This window comes from Mollisia scopiformis (assembly GCF_001500285.1).
Source record: "Mollisia scopiformis unplaced genomic scaffold LY89scaffold_17, whole genome shotgun sequence".
Taxonomy (NCBI): Eukaryota; Fungi; Ascomycota; class Leotiomycetes; order Helotiales; family Mollisiaceae; genus Mollisia; species Mollisia scopiformis.
In genome coordinates, this window is record NW_017263597.1 from 700152 (window position 1) to 715079 (window position 14928).

A 14928-nucleotide genomic window follows, 5' to 3' on the forward strand; every position below is an offset into this window, starting at 1 on the left:
AGGTGAGGTGAGGTGAGGTGAGGTGAGGTGAGGTGAGGTGGAGGTGAGGTGTGGGATGGCGGGGTAGCTTACCGACGATGATGGCTGTCCTTTTCTTCTGTTTGGATGCCATAGAGAGGAGGGTTGAGGATTGAGAGTGAAGTGAAGCTGCACAGTACGGAGACTGGCTGGAAGATAGGAATTATTTTCACATGTTGAGTCTGGAAATGGAGGTTTAGTGCATGTTGAAGGAGGTAGCTCCCGTTCTCGCTTGTGTCCAATCATGACGTTTGTCTCGCGTAGGTGGGACAAAGTGGTCTGAGCATCAGCTTGACCCCTGCTTGATATTATCCGATGTCGAATGTCCGATATGTTATCAGTAATATATTTATAGCTGAGTGGTATCTATCATTATCTATTATCTATGCCCCATTCAACGCCTTCCATGCAACTTTCAACCTTCTAAGTTTTGGTACTGTGGCCTTGCCAGCTTTCACTTTATAGCCCTTTTCTTTCAGCACACGGCCAATTTCCATGTAGCTTTCAACTGCAACTCTCATCGGTGCTCTCGCATCAGATGGTAATTGAGACATGGCGATTCGAGCCTCTCCATAGACACCGAAGGCTTTGTCCAATAATCGACTTCGCAATCTTTCGACTGCATTGCTGTCTGGATTATCAAGCACATCCTGCGGGGCCAAGCCAACCTCTTTCAACCATGATATTGGCAAGTATACTCGCCCAATCGCTGCGTCTGTGGCAATATCTCGCGCAATGTTAACATATTGTAGTGCAATTCCCATTCTGCCTCCAGCGCGGACTAAATGCTCTCGCTGAGCTGTTGTGGTAGCTGAATAAGTGTGGAAGAACACCAACTCTAGACACAACTCTGCCACAGTACCGGCAACCCTAGCTGAGTAAACTTCCAAGTCATGCTCCTTAGCAATAGGAAACACTCGAAGCTTCTTTGAAAATTTGCTTTCGTGGAATTCTAGATCCGTCTTAAATCCTTCAAGTAAATCGTATAGAGGTCCGAAAGGAAGTAGATGTGTGGGCAGTAGTCGCAAAGCAGATTGCGATGATTCGGGAAAGTTCTCCGTGATGTACGAGTGTAAATGAGGTTGCTTCTGAACGATTCGAGCTTCTTTAGAAGCATACGCTAAATCAAGATAGTGTGAGAGCTTCCCAATCCATTGTCGCGCCTCGTTGTCAGTAGAAGCGTTATCTACGAGGTCGTCCGCAACACGGCAGAAAGAGTACCTTAAATAAATCAGTATGATACAAATACCATCTACACATTACACCTACAGAAGAATTAAATCAATCCGAAGACGCCCAGAGAAAGTTGCGCTAGCCAGGTAGAAACTCCGGCTCTTCTTCTGTAACCTGGAAACAGCCTGGCGAATCCCAATTACTCTTTCTTCGTCGTACTTTGAAGAATGTGCTAGAAGTGCCCGCATCAACAGTATGGGAGATGGCAACTCTGGGACAGTCGGAAACAGCCTTGGAAAAGTCAAGAGAATTGCAAGTGCATGATCAAATGCGACCTGGCCAAATACAATGAGAGTATTGGTGGCGAGAAAGAAGACTGCCTCTTCAATTTCCAAGCCATCCCACACATGAATCCCAAGTTTCGTCCCGGATTCGATAGCCCAAGTCCCTCTTCTCAACGCAATTGTATCTACAACCCAGAGATAGAGAGTCGGAATTGCAATTGGTGCAACCGTGCTGGTGTATGGAAGGCTGACTAGGAAATCGGACGAAAGTGACCAGAGCAGCAGAGCAAATGGTCCTGCCCAGACTAGTATCAGCCCAAGGTACGTTCCTTCATCTCCTCTCCAGACCAAAAGCCCACCAACCAAGACACATGCTGCCAAAACTACTTGTCCAACATTGCGATAAAGAATGGCGGCCTCCCGAGGTTTTCGTGCCAGACAGCTTGGCTGAAAGATAGGTTTGTTGAGTAGCAGGTACAGTAGAGTGGTATTATACGTCTGAATAACAAAGAAAAACACCTCCTCTGCTGGGATCGAGAAAAAAGTCGGTCCAATAATTACGTGTGGTGGGTATGTCCAAATCTTGCGCCGGATGAGGTACGAGTCCCAGGGAATGGTTGAGACGACGGCGATTGCGATGAGAAAGGCAACTTTGTACAGATCTATACGGCTGAGAAAAGGGCGGTAAACGATTGTCAGGGCAATGCCCACTGGGATGGTGTACTTGAGATGCCTGTGAACCAAATCAACAGTGCTCTCTACAGAGCTCGGAGATTCCGCTTACACGAGTGCATATTCGAAACCCATGATTGTGCTGGTGTTCTTTGCGTCGTTATCATAATTTGCAGAGCGAATGCGACATTGCTAGATAAGGAGAAACGAAGTAACAATGGCGGTTGGATGACAATGGCAATGTCTCGTGGTGAGGTGAGGTGAGACCTCAAGCTTCACGAAGTTGGCAGTAAGAGAAGGCTGGAGTAAGCCTCGGAAGTGGCAGCCCAATTATGTTCGACCTGGCAATTGAAGGATTCTAGCTGACCACTCAGATGAACCGAGAGAGCCGAAAGCGAGGCTGTAAGTGAGCAGCGTGAGATGTGATTTGAAGGTGGTGTGGTGGTGTGTGGTTCGAAAACTGGTGGTTGGGTCAGGAACATGCAGGCCCCTCTTTTTCTCCAATGACGATGAGGGAGTGAGGAGTGAGATTTTCTACACAAAAGCAGCGAGGCAACAAAGCATTGTCAGAACATCCTCTAGTGCCGCTCGATTCAAGTTGCCTTCTTGTGTGCCGGGGCCATCGTCGCATCATGGTGTCCATCTCCAAATGAGCAGAGCAGAGTTGGATGCGTTTGTCATGGTAAAGTGTAGATTGGCGTGTGATAAAATATCTACAGGGATTAGAGTCCTAACCGAGCTCCCCCCTGTTCTCGACTTGCAGGGCCCAAAACGTCCTCCGTCATTTCCTGAGAGGGGAGAGCTTGTCGTCATTACCAGCATCGTAACATACTAACATTTGCCTTTGAGCTTGGCAAGCAATTCCGACGAGATGTTCCAGATCATTGTTCACCCATCGTCGACGAGGCCGGCACAACCTCCAGATACTAACTCACCAGCATTTCATCATAGCCACTCAGAACATGTTCACGGTAGCATAGCTCGGATGTGTGCCATTGTTTGCTTGACTTTGCATTCATAGCATTGAATATTTTCTTTGCCTGAGACTGTACCAAAATACCATCCATATGTGTACGCCAATATCTCGACCATCCACTGCTCTATTCAACCTTCACTCATGACTTTCGTCAATGAGCAGCAGAGTAGATCTGAGAAACCTCATCCATACCTGCACGGCAACTTTGCTCCCATTCACAAGGTGCAGCCTCTTACACCTTGTACCTACGCAGGATCGATACCTGACGAGCTTGCCGGCGGCGAGTACGTTCGAAATGGTGGAAATCCTGTTACAAACGAAGACTTGGGACGAGATGCACATTGGTTCGACGGAGATGGGATGTTGAGTGGGGTGGCTTTCAGAAGGACGGAGAATGGAATACAACCAGAATTCGTAAACGCATACCTCCTTACCGACGCATATCTATCAAGTGTTACCACACCATCCTTACGACTACCCATACTCCCAAGCATAGCTACACTTGTTAACCCTGCTTCGACTCTTTCCCGCATCATCCTTCGAATCTTTCGAACGTTACTTCTCGCTCTCCTTTCACATCTTTCCGGCTCCCAACAAGCAATCAAAAAGATCAGTGTTGCCAATACTGGTGTCCTCTATCACGATGGGAGGGCGTTGGCAACCTGCGAAAGTGGACCACCACTGCGAGTCTCACTTCCTGGCCTAGAGACAATCGGTTGGTTCGATGGATGCAAGGCAGAGGGAGAGCCAATTACGGAAGCAATACCCGGAGATGTATTTGGAGGAGAGGGCGTTCTCAGCTTCATGAAAGAGTGGACGACCGCACATCCTCGAGTGGACCCTCGGACAAAGGAACTCATACTTTTTCATTCAACTTTTCTAGCGCCATTTGTATATTATTCCATTATACCCAGTACGCAAAATTCTTCTCTTACCCAACCTCGAATCGTTAATGCGGCGGTCCCTGGCATCAAGTCGGCGAAAATGATGCACGATTTCGGAGTTTCGTTTACACATACTGTTATTATGGATCTTCCTCTATCTCTGGACCCTAGAAATCTCGCTCGTAATGAGCCGGTTGTCTCTTATGATCCTGCTGGTCGGTCGAGATTTGGTGTGTTCCCGAGGTGGAATCCCGAAGCCGTTCGATGGGTCGATACGAACCCATGTTGTATATTTCACACAGCAAATACATGGGATGAGGTATCAATTAACCCTTTGACCAACACCATGGAGACTACAGCAGTCAACATGCTGGCTTGTAGGTTGACAAGTGCCTCCTTGGTCTTTAGTGCCGGAGACGTAGCAGCACCAATCCCGAGACCAAGCAGAAAGGTTACTTACCCTGCTGAAGAGGAGCAATGTCGACTCTATTACTACCGTTTCGACATGTCTGGCTCTGAGAACAAAATCTCTCACCAGTTCTCTTTGACTGCCATCCCATTCGAATTCCCTTCTCTTCGAGATGACGCTTCGATGTCAAATGCGCGATACATCTATGGATGTTCCGTCTCAGACAGCACATTCGGCGCAGCACTTGGCCGTGCTGTCAAGATCGATTCTCTCGTCAAAGTGGATACCACTGCTCTCATTGATCGTGCAGCGCAATCTCCACCAATACCTTTAAGCGGCTGTGTCGATACTCGCACCGTACCTGAGATCCTCTCCTCACATGATCCCTCTGATCCAATCAAGATCTTTAAACTCCCTCCTGGATTCTATGCTCAAGAGTCTCGATTTGTGCCTCGTCAAGATGGAACGTCAGAAGACGATGGCTGGATACTGTCCTATGTCTTCGACGAAAGTCAACTCGATTGCAATGGAAATGCAGGGCCAAGTGCCAAGAGTGAGCTCTGGATCATAGACGCCAGGGAGATGAGGGAGGTTGTTTGCAGAGTTCATCTTCCGCAACGAGTACCCTATGGCCTACACGGGAATTGGTTCAGCGAAGAAGAAATACTGAGCCAGCGACCTATCGAGACCATCCGACATCTCCCTGTGCCAAGAGGCAAGGTCTTGAATGAGCTAGATGACCAAGGCGTCTGGATGGAGGCCTGGATGGGAGTGAGAAAGTGGGTATTGGAGACGATTGGATAGATCATCTCTTGATCATTGTATATTCGAGTATTGTATATATAGGGTGTGGCATGGCATCCTCGCTTAATGCATTTCTGGCGCTGAGGGAAAAGGGGCCGGTTGGTCTGGATTATGATACTTTTCGTAGCATTACATACCCCGTTATATGGCACCGCATTGCGTCGGATTACGAAATGATAGATAATGCATAATGAAGATGGTCTGTGGACTGTCGATTAATGATTACACTACAACAGTGACTAAACGCACGTGACGATTCTTCTCAGATATGTCTGTCGAAAGGATGGCTCTGTTGAACATGAAAACCATATACTGAATCTACTCATCGAGGTCGATTCTTGATGTATGGAAAAGCGTCAAAGACTAAAGTTGAAATCTCGATTGATAATGACACCCTGTGAAACCAGGGGTGAGCTTAAATAGCTCCTCCTTAAGTTCATTTCGAAAGATTTGCAAACGAATCCCTTCATGATCTCCATATTCTACGACTTCTCATTGTCTGAAGTACAATTTTCCAATCTTTAAGTTATGCGCCCGATGTCGATGTCCTCTACAACACAATGGGCACGAATAAAGGGCTGTGGCTGCCTGCTGAGGTGGCTTGCTCTTTCACCATGCACCTCACAGCCTTGCCATCAACAACGCAGCTTCCACCCGAAATAACAGACAAAGTCGTCTTCATTCAAATTTTCAAGTTTTATTGAAATCAACAATTCTTCACATTAGGCACGATCGCAATGGCAGAGTCAGAGCCCGACCTCACTTTCCTCAACGAGCTTTACGGCGAGATCGAGAGGAACCCACCCGCGCTCGAGGCTCGGAAACTGCTCACTCAACATTGCTACCACTCTGGATGGACTGACGCCGCCCGTGAGAATTTGCAACAATTGAGAGCCCTAGACCCTTCTGCTTTGGAAGAGGAGCCTTGGACCAGGGACCTTTTACAGAAATCGTCCTCAAAGGCCACAGATAAGTCTGCATCAGAATCGGGGCCTTCGCCAGTTCAGGTCGCAGCACAGAAATTGGAAATGGTCGAAGGCTACCAAAGTCTCCGTCTCCGCGCCAAGAAGATGCTCCAGGAGACTCGTCTCTTGCAGAACTTCGTCAGTTCTCCTGCCGGTAGTACGAATCCGGAGCTGAGAGCACGGTTCGAGGCTCACGATCCGGATCTGAATGCGCTGGTCAACGGCCGTGTATCTTCGGTTCTTAAGGTGCAGCAGCCGGGTTCGGCACGGGGGATTGCACGTCAAATGGAGAAGGATCCTGAGAAGGCTGTTGATGTCGCTGCTTCGGATCTTGAGGATGTTGCTAGGTGGCTACGTTCTCATGTCACGCGAACTACGGCTGGTGACAATGATGCTATTCGTGAGGCTCTTGTCAAACGAGCGCAGGCACTTAGTGCTGCATTACCGGACGCTTTGAAGAAGCATCCATCAACGGCTATGATGCATATTGAACATGAAGTTCTCAAACGGAAGTACCACAGCGAAGAAACCATGTATGGTGATCTGGTTAGTGACATCCCAAGAGCTCAGTTTTTGGTCACAGACGATGGGTATGGATGGGACATGGAAGAATTGGCACAGGCAATCAAGAGCAACGGCGGTATCATGCGAAATCCTCTCAGCAAGCAAATGTTCAGTCCTGACGACGTTCGTGCCATTATCCAACACCCACTGGGCCAAGACCTGGCTGCATTGCAGATCGAGCAAAGCAAACTCTCCCTTGGGATCCGCGAGAAGACTGTCGATGAGCTCGATAAGATGGCCAAGGTTTTCCTTGCGGATATGAGCGAGGATCAACTGAAAAGCCGTGAGGTTCTCGAAACCTTCATTGCTTACTTGGCGACGTTGCCAGTGACGGAACAGGAAGCACTTGACAAGCTTCGTGTGCCAGCAGTTGATAGCCACACCGGTACGAATTCTCCTTCTATCACTCATGATCGTCGAATCCCCGATGAATTCGGTGCTAACTTTAGGCAAAGGGATGGCTTTCGATACCTCAATTGGCGAGGCTGTGCGGGATGCTCAAGGCAACAAGGTATGTCTCGGAGCAAAACCAACTTTAGCTGTACTGTACTAACACTTTTGCGGCTGTGTTTTCACAAATGTGCAGACTTATTGACACAGGTAAGACAGTCCAAAACATTTTTATTTTTCTCACCAGCTAATGGAGCAGGCTGTAAGCCACCTGAAGAAATCCCGATAACTCAGCTGGGGAAGCCTTAGATCAGGCGTTGTGAGAAGTAGCATGTGCTGAATCTTGAATCCTTCCGTATTGAGTCACAATAATGTACCTGCTCATTGTTTCAAATCTGCAAAAGCTTATCAATTCGTTCATGTTTCAAATCGCATTGATTGGAGTCCGCGATCGCAGCCACTCGTAGGGTTTTTGCACCCCGATAACTTGCATGATGCAGACGTGGCAGCCTATAACCCACCGTTTTTGTCGCTTCGCTTCTCGTCTAAAGTGTCATTGGTCTGTTTTGTTCAAATCATGTGTTTCCCGAGCCTCGTTGTTGAGAGAGCCTTGCTTCACCGTGATGTCTTCGCCATCTTTCTTTCCACTTCTCAACGTTATCAACGATCAAACCTGTTTCTTTGATTCTTCTTATTATCAACTCTAGTGGCCTCTGAATGTACTATCACTTGATCATTTTGGCAACCCGATTTCTGGGCCCAGAAAAAGACCAGGCTTGGCAGCCTTGCCGGCCTCAATCCCATACACCACAAAGCCATTGAACCCGAGAATTCCGGGAGTGTACCATGTTCGACTCACTCTTTGGTCACACCCGAAGCAAGCGCTGGCACAACTACATCGAAAAGCTTCTACCCCCAGGCAGTCAAGACAAACCATTCAAAGACCTCAACCCAGAGCAAAAGCCATGGCGTCAGATGCGTCAAGTGACCGATCGTTATCTCGCAAGGAAGAAGAGCCCCAAGACCACAGAAAGCGATGATGAATTGCTTAGGAAGCTCGTGTCGGGGCACGAATGGAAACCTGCAGCGATAGTGGCATGTGGGCATGCGTTTTCAGCGAAGGCTTTGAGGGATTTGTTGTTCTCTGATGCTCTTGGTTCCGTCAAAAATTTGGATGGTATCAGAGCTTTGCTGAGTTGCATTCATGTAGCTAGTATCGTGAGTGTTCTCCTTCGAGGTAACATTCGACAGTTCATGTAAATTGCGGATATGCTGACCTCAAAATCTCGTGGAGTAGGTTAGTAAGGCTGTGAGCAGAGAGGAAGGCCTTGAAGCGTTTAGATTATGGGAGAAAGATACCCTCGCCAGTTACAAACAGCTGGATGAATTGGTCGAGGTGTTCTCGGTGACATCAAAGCAGTCGCTCATATATTTGCATATGTATGCTGTACCGATGGTAAGTAAACTCCCAGAAGTAGCTTGAAGTGCAGCATCACAAGTGGTGCTAAAGGAGAGATATTTCGAACACTATGTTAAACCCTCATGTATACGTCTTTACCATTCTTATTGAACATAGAAATGCTGACAGATCATCAACAGCAACTGAGGTCCCTTCGTCCCGTGTTACAAGGTTTTAGGGACAGTCGACATTGGTCAGTAGCTCACACAGTAGTAGAGTGGCTCTCTAAAATTGAGCACTTACCCAACAAGTCGAACGAACATCATCAAAAGCTAAAGACGCTACTCGACCAAGAACTTCCCTCATGGCGTGCTTGGGCTTGTTGGCAACCCAACGTCGCTCGAATAAAAAAATGGGGCAAATTGAACCTCACTCTACAAGGACAACTCAGATGTATTATCGCTCTGGATGGTCCAGACTTCGATTCTAACGGAAAGACACTCGGGAAGTCGTTACCAGACCATAAGCTGCCTAAAGATCGTCGGACAAGCTCAATTCTGACGTTCAATGGAGAGACTCACGAAGAATGCCTATACATGGCTGAGAAACTACTTCGTCTAGCAGACAAGAGCCTTACATATCGTCCAGAGGACAGGGAAATATTCTTCCATTTGATGACAGGCGTCGATATCTTGAGGCGGAAACTGGATCTAATAGAGATTCTGACAAGTGTGGGATTTGAAACCATACGTGTAAGACTTCTCGTGGCTGATTAGATGATGTGGCTAATCGATTCCAGGATCGAATAGCTGAGGCGTATCTCTTACGAGGCGCTTCAAAGCAGACGCAAATCGATGCTGTGAAATGGCTGCTCAAAAAAATGAATGCCAACCCGAAGTATCGTACTCTACGAGACGTATTTGCCGTCGACTTCGGACCTCTTGTGAAAGACATGATTCAAGAAGAACGTAGCCACTTGTTGGCTTTCATGTTCGTTGCTGAAGCGCTTGGTACCAATGTCATGACATTTGAACAACAACTCGATCTGCGCTTAGACCTTGTAGAAGCATCATGGTTACAGCCGTGCGCAGAGTATTCCCATATGCTAAGAGTTATGGATACCTGGCCTCTACCATATGAACGTACGATCCTCCGTGGTATCTACCTCAGTCTAGAGATGAGTCCTCGTGCCAGTACCAGTACGTCCACACTTGTCCCAATGATTAGCAGTCGTATCCTTGGAGAACCTGAGACTCCTGACGATGATTCGAAATCCATGTTGGAAGCATTGATGTCCCTCTGGCAGACGTGCAAGGACTCGGCTCGGCGATCTATTGCGATTTGCCTTGTGTCGGAACCAAAGTCTATCACCATTAACCTTCGAATTTTGTGCCTTAACCAGCTCCCATCGCTCTCGGATAGCTTTGTGCAAAGCTACTGGCATATTGTGTGCGATGACCTCGATAATCGACAGCGGTCTTGCGTTGCGTTCGCAGACCTCTTTGCATCAGCTTCTCTCAGCGTCGATATGACTCACTGGACTACCTTGCTGAGACACGAGATGGTCGAGGAAGGAGAAGCCTTGCTTCAATATACCTTAGAACACTTGACCGTTCAGAGCTGGGTTCTATACCTCCAGAATCTGCATCGGCTGTATGGAAGCGACTCGAATTGTACCTTCTCGCCTGGGCCGCCTTCCCCAGTTATCTTTACGCCGCAACTTCTTTATTGGGGCAGAAAACTTGTGCCCTACACTGACATACTTAATCTGCTTAAAGAAACGCCGGATTCGATAGATGCGCGCCGATGTCTGTTTCTCGCAGCAGCCGAACATTTGTACATACAAGCACGTATCCAGGAAATACTCAACGCCCTCAAACCAGCGCGACGTTCAAAGAGTGACAAAACCGACACCGCCACAAGGGTATCGCTATTGAAGCGTCTGTCCAAAGATGGCAGTAATGCAGCAGAAGTCCGCAATGCTTTGGTTGGCCTCAACAATCTAAGTCCTTCTGGAATCGAAGTCTGTGCTCGCATCCAGCATCTATCAGAAATCGACCTTTCTCCGCATGTCCACCAGGTTTTCTTGGAAGCTTGGTTACCCGATCCTTCACTCCATGCTGGGGATAGAGGGAGCTTGAAGACTGTCTTCCTGCATTCTGCTGATGGTAATCTTTCGCGGGACGAAAAATTTGTGTTGGCTGCCGATTACTTGGATTCGGAATATGTTGAACTTCTACATGAGGCAAGACGACTGGCTGCTCTCAGGGCGTCGTTGAAAACTGTTGATTTGCAAGGAGTCGTTGAGTTGTTGGCGGACATTGGGATTGAGGATGGTCCGCACTCAGAAGATGTGTTGGCTAGTATGCCACCGGAAGTCCTGAATGCAGTCGAGATTGTTGGTGAGAAGGAGGTTGAGATTCTGTTTCCGCTCACACACTTCACTCAAATACAGCGAACGGCTTTGGGGCTTGGTTCCCTGCAGAGTTTCGTGCTGTTGTTGGAGTTGTGTGACCATAAAACGACCCCTGATCGATTCTGCATCCACCTTGGGCCAGAATCGAAGGATAGAACTCTAGGTGGCCTGCTCGATAACATAGATGGCAAAGTCTCCCCATGGAGTAACACCTGTCGCCTTGGTGGTCTCAAAACGAGCTCATTATGCATGCAGCCCAATTCCTTCCGCAATCCCTTCGAATACAACCTAACAAAAATGCTCCAACGGCGCCTCCCAGGTTCGAATCTAGGTCAAGACCTCACCTCGCTCCCAGAGCTCCACGAGATCATCACTCACCACTTGAAAAACATCGGGAGATATTGTACAGAATGTGGCCGGACTTTCTGCACCAACCTCCGCAAACCCACAACGTGCCAGTTGCCAAGATGCATTTACCTTTTCGCAAATAGTGACCCTCAAGTCAAATTCCCACATCTCACTGAAGACCAACTGGTAACCGACCTCCTATTTTCAAGTCTCCACGCCGCAGCTTCAACAAGCAATAAAGAACTCCTCCCAAATTATCCCACCGACCCACCTACTCTCCTCTCACAGCTCAACAATGTCCCCCCACTATCCAACAACCCTCCACTCGACACCCAAACATCCTCCCTCCTAACCTACACCCTAACCTCCCACCGCTCCTACCTCCTAACCGCAACCGGCTCCCTCAAAATCCCCTCCCTCCCCCCAGGGACCCTCCAATTCCTCCTCGCAAACAGCACTCCTGAGCGCGAAGCCCTCTTCTCCAACCCCCCGCAAGAAAAACGCATCCTCTTCCACGGCACGAACCCGGACCGCCTCTGGGCCATCCTCGTCCAAGGCCTCCGCATCCTCTCCGGGACCGACCTCCAAACCAACGGCGCCGTGAGCGGGAAGGGCGTTTACCTGAGCGATTGTCCTAGGGTGGCTTTCGGGTATTCGACTAAGATCCTGAAAATACCGGATGAGGGGGCGTGGAAAAGGAGCGCGTTGAAGGGGAAGGGGTGGAAGGTTTTGTTGGGGGTTGAGCATAGGGGGGAGAGTGTGGCGGCTGGAGAGGGCGTTATTCATGTTGTGAGGGAGGAGAGGGATTTGGTGGTTAGGTATGTGTTTTTGGTTCCGGAGGGGGGCGAGAGGAGTGTGTTGGTTAAGGGGCATTTGGTGCCTGGGATGGGGAGTGTTTGTGGGGGGTTGAGGAGTGGTGCTTTGTGAGGGACAATTGCATTGTCCGTAAGGTGAAGAAATCACTATGTTGTTCCTTATTCAATTCCAGTGAGTAAATTATATACATTTCCAAACTCCTCGCTTCGTTGCTGTTATAAAATTCAAAGTCGTGTACATCGTAATCCTTATTCCCCTTCGTTTAAGCTTTATCATAAAACTCCTCATCACCAGGCAAACCCCGTCCCATATTCATATTATTATAAGTATTATTCCTCAGACTGCCTTCATTGCCACCACTTGGAACCCCATTCCTACTACCAGGCTTGATAGCACTCTTTTGCGCCATCGTGCCCGTATGAGACACCGAATTCCCACCCAACGTCTGCTCCGACCCCGACCCCCTCGTATCCATCGGCTTGATGACTTCGTTAGCATGCATGCCCCCATCCGCCAACCCCGCAAACTGATCATTAGGATGCGGCGGCGCAGGCGAATCCGAGAACGGTCGCCTCTCAGCACCATATTCCTTCGGGGTCCCGATTCTTCTCAGGTTCCCATTCGGGTTCGGACCGGCCATGCCTTGCTCAGCGTAGTCTTCAGCCGCGAAGGAGACGCGCGCATGGGCGTCCGGGTTGAAGTGCTCTCCCTTTTCTTCTTTGGAGCGGTCTTGGCCTGGGTTTGCGGTTTCGTATTCGAGCATCTTGATGAAGAGGTAGAAGCCGGAGGCGAGGAGGGAACCGAGGATGGGTCCGACCCAGTAGATCCAGTGGTAGGTGTGGAATTGATGGGAGACGACTGAGGGGCCGAAGGAGCGGGCTGGGTTCACGGATCCGCCGGTGAAGTAGACGCCTGTCGTTTTTGTTATAAGTTGTTCTCAACATAGGTTATATGAAATAAAAGTGTCCTGATGACATCAAGAGCGGAAAAGGGGAATTGTACCTGTGAGTTCAGCGATGAAGAGGGAAAGTCCGATGCCGATTGGGGCGATGAATGTTCCTTTGTGCTTCTCTGCTGCAAGCATGAAGATTGTGAAGACTAATTCTGCTGTAAGGAACATTTCGATGAAAAGACCTTGCACCACTGATGTACCACCGCCGAGATTGGTGCGAACTGTTAGAGGTCCAGGGAAGAGGGCTGAGCAGATTGCGGCTGCGGTGATTCCTCCCAGGATTTGAGCGACCGTAAGACAAATACCACGAATGTAAGGTAGTGCACCAACAAGACACATTCCTAGCGTTACCTGACACTGTTAGGTTCTATTCAGAGTAGATTTGTTAATAACTTACAGCTGGGTTGAAGAGACCACCACTGATTCGGAAGAATACCCAAGCATTGACTGCTAAAGAAAATCCAAAGCTCAAGGCAATGAAGAGTAATTGACTAGGATCACTCAGCGTACCGACTTCATTGGTGGTACTCGCGGGCGATGCCAGCAAAGCAACCTGTGTCCCTGAAAATGCGAAGAAGAGGAACAGGGTGGTGCCAGCAAACTCAGCACTGGTAGCAACGAAATGGTTGCGGATCTAGCACTTGTCAGTATCACTCGCAGATTTGAATGAGAAGTAGAATACATTGTCAGGCAGGTGATGCAAGAACGGAATGCGGTTTGATCGTAGAGAATTGAAGCTCTCCTTCCTTCGGATTGCCCTCTCCTTCCTCTTGTTGGTGTTGAGGAAGGGGATGGCGAATCCACCGCCTCTCTTTGGCTCGTTAATATTCATACTGCCGAGAGTGAAAGGAGACCCTTGAATGTACAAATGTAAAGGGAAGAAAAGCAATGAATGAGATCGAATGAGCAGGGGATCTTCCTGGCAAGAGACAAGGAATAATGTACCTCAACTGCAATAACACCAGTGTTATAACAAAACAAGAAAAGAGCAGAACAATAAGGTTTAGAGCTTCAGCAACGTCATGGACGAGACCAGTGCTCTCAAGCCTCGAGCAAATCTAGGGAGATCTAGAGGGGGAGGAGAAGTGGAAGCACTAGAGATGGTGATGACGGCCTTGGGAAGCTGTACGCCTCAATGAATGTGTGGCTGAAGCACACAAAACGGCAGGTCTGGGCGATTTTCAAAGGACATCAAGCCATTTTGCTTGTAGTCTTCACCCAAGATTGTCTCCTAGTGGAGGTTTGTATGGTAACATAGCTTAAAGCGGGTGGTAGCTCATAGCCGGACAATCCAGATCGGGAACGCCATTCAAATGTCATCCGGAGGATTCGTAGAATATCTGAGAAGATCTTCTTCGCCTCTCCTAGACGCCAACGACTAGTAAAAGTTTCCCCGACGATATGATTGGAAAGAGGACTCGAGAACTTTGACTGACAATGTTGATCTGACACGGGACAGCAGAGAGGGCTGAACGATTTTCAGACCCGTAGACCGGAGCAGAAGCTACGGCTGTACTGTAAACTGCATCGGTGGCTGAGGACGTTAGTCGACTAGCGAGAAGTCTCGATCGTTGACGTCGACAAAAGCAGCTCGAAATATAACGCTAGGTACACGACTCAAGTCTCGACTTCTCAGTTGTCCAGACCGAAAGTGTACTTCGAGCGTCGCAACGTAAAATACACGAAGATATACTTGAGGCATGCGTGCCCTTATCTATACGTTCATGATCATGGGAAATGTGAGCACTTGTCTCGCACAGGCCGAATGACCTGAGACAATAGCAGTTCTACTCTGCAGCTGATCTGTGACGTTGAAAAGACACTCATCGTCATTCACATGGATGCATGACTTGAAGCG

The 14928-nt window shown here is 48.5% G+C and overlaps 6 protein-coding genes across 6 annotated transcripts in view; 3 read left to right on the forward strand and 3 right to left on the reverse strand.

Moving 5' to 3' along the window:
* Positions 1-214, reverse strand: part of LY89DRAFT_686853 (phytoene desaturase) — a 2312-nt gene extending 2098 nt beyond the window's left edge. Inside the window, exon 1 of the mRNA XM_018215379.1 lies at positions 73-214. Coding sequence (XP_018068732.1) covers positions 73-112 — 40 coding nt within the window. The 5' untranslated portion in view covers positions 113-214. The remainder of the gene's footprint in view (positions 1-72) is intronic.
* Positions 215-401: 187 nt separating this feature from the next.
* Positions 402-2282, reverse strand: LY89DRAFT_590127 (uncharacterized protein; the record flags this gene model as incomplete). The annotated part of the gene is made up of 3 exons (XM_018209576.1): positions 402-1239; positions 1288-2208; positions 2260-2282. 3 exons carry the CDS (start codon positions 2280-2282, stop codon positions 402-404), a joined length of 1782 nt encoding a protein of 593 aa, XP_018068733.1.
* Positions 2283-2838: 556 nt separating this feature from the next.
* On the forward strand, positions 2839-5409 carry LY89DRAFT_137053 (carotenoid oxygenase). The gene has a single exon (XM_018205284.1). The coding sequence runs from the start codon at positions 3265-3267 to the stop codon at positions 5218-5220; it is 1956 nt and encodes a 651-aa protein (XP_018068734.1). The 5' UTR covers positions 2839-3264; the 3' UTR covers positions 5221-5409.
* Positions 5410-5684: 275 nt separating this feature from the next.
* On the forward strand, positions 5685-7546 carry LY89DRAFT_620807 (uncharacterized protein). The gene is made up of 4 exons (XM_018210924.1): positions 5685-7134; positions 7205-7260; positions 7314-7349; positions 7399-7546. The coding sequence occupies exons 1-4, from the start codon at positions 5958-5960 to the stop codon at positions 7426-7428; spliced, it is 1299 nt and encodes a 432-aa protein (XP_018068735.1). The 5' UTR covers positions 5685-5957; the 3' UTR covers positions 7429-7546.
* Positions 7547-8551: 1005 nt separating this feature from the next.
* LY89DRAFT_137314 (uncharacterized protein) lies at positions 8552-12305 on the forward strand. The gene is made up of 2 exons (XM_018205286.1): positions 8552-9290; positions 9338-12305. Exons 1-2 carry the CDS (start codon positions 8682-8684, stop codon positions 12227-12229), a joined length of 3501 nt encoding a protein of 1166 aa, XP_018068736.1. The 5' UTR covers positions 8552-8681; the 3' UTR covers positions 12230-12305.
* LY89DRAFT_720702 (aquaporin) lies at positions 12279-13902 on the reverse strand (the record flags this gene model as incomplete). The annotated part of the gene is made up of 4 exons (XM_018218589.1): positions 12279-13030; positions 13121-13421; positions 13468-13704; positions 13753-13902. 4 exons carry the CDS (start codon positions 13900-13902, stop codon positions 12381-12383), a joined length of 1338 nt encoding a protein of 445 aa, XP_018068737.1. The 3' UTR covers positions 12279-12380.
* Between the last annotated feature and the right edge of the window lie 1026 nt (positions 13903-14928).

Excerpts from the sequence above, each read along its gene's own strand:
- LY89DRAFT_137053 (XM_018205284.1), top strand. The coding sequence starts at position 3,265 with ATGACTTTCGTCAATGAGCAGCAGAGTAGATCTGAGAAACCTCATCCA.
- LY89DRAFT_620807 (XM_018210924.1), top strand. The coding sequence starts at position 5,958 with ATGGCAGAGTCAGAGCCCGACCTCACTTTCCTCAACGAGCTTTACGGC. Across the intron at positions 7,135-7,204 it reads AGCAGTTGATAGCCACACCG|GGATGGCTTTCGATACCTCA; the intron begins GTACGAATTCTC and ends CTTTAGGCAAAG. Across the intron at positions 7,261-7,313 it reads GGGATGCTCAAGGCAACAAG|CTGTGTTTTCACAAATGTGC; the intron begins GTATGTCTCGGA and ends ACACTTTTGCGG.
- LY89DRAFT_137314 (XM_018205286.1), top strand. The coding sequence starts at position 8,682 with ATGTATACGTCTTTACCATTCTTATTGAACATAGAAATGCTGACAGAT. Across the intron at positions 9,291-9,337 it reads TGGGATTTGAAACCATACGT|GATCGAATAGCTGAGGCGTA; the intron begins GTAAGACTTCTC and ends AATCGATTCCAG.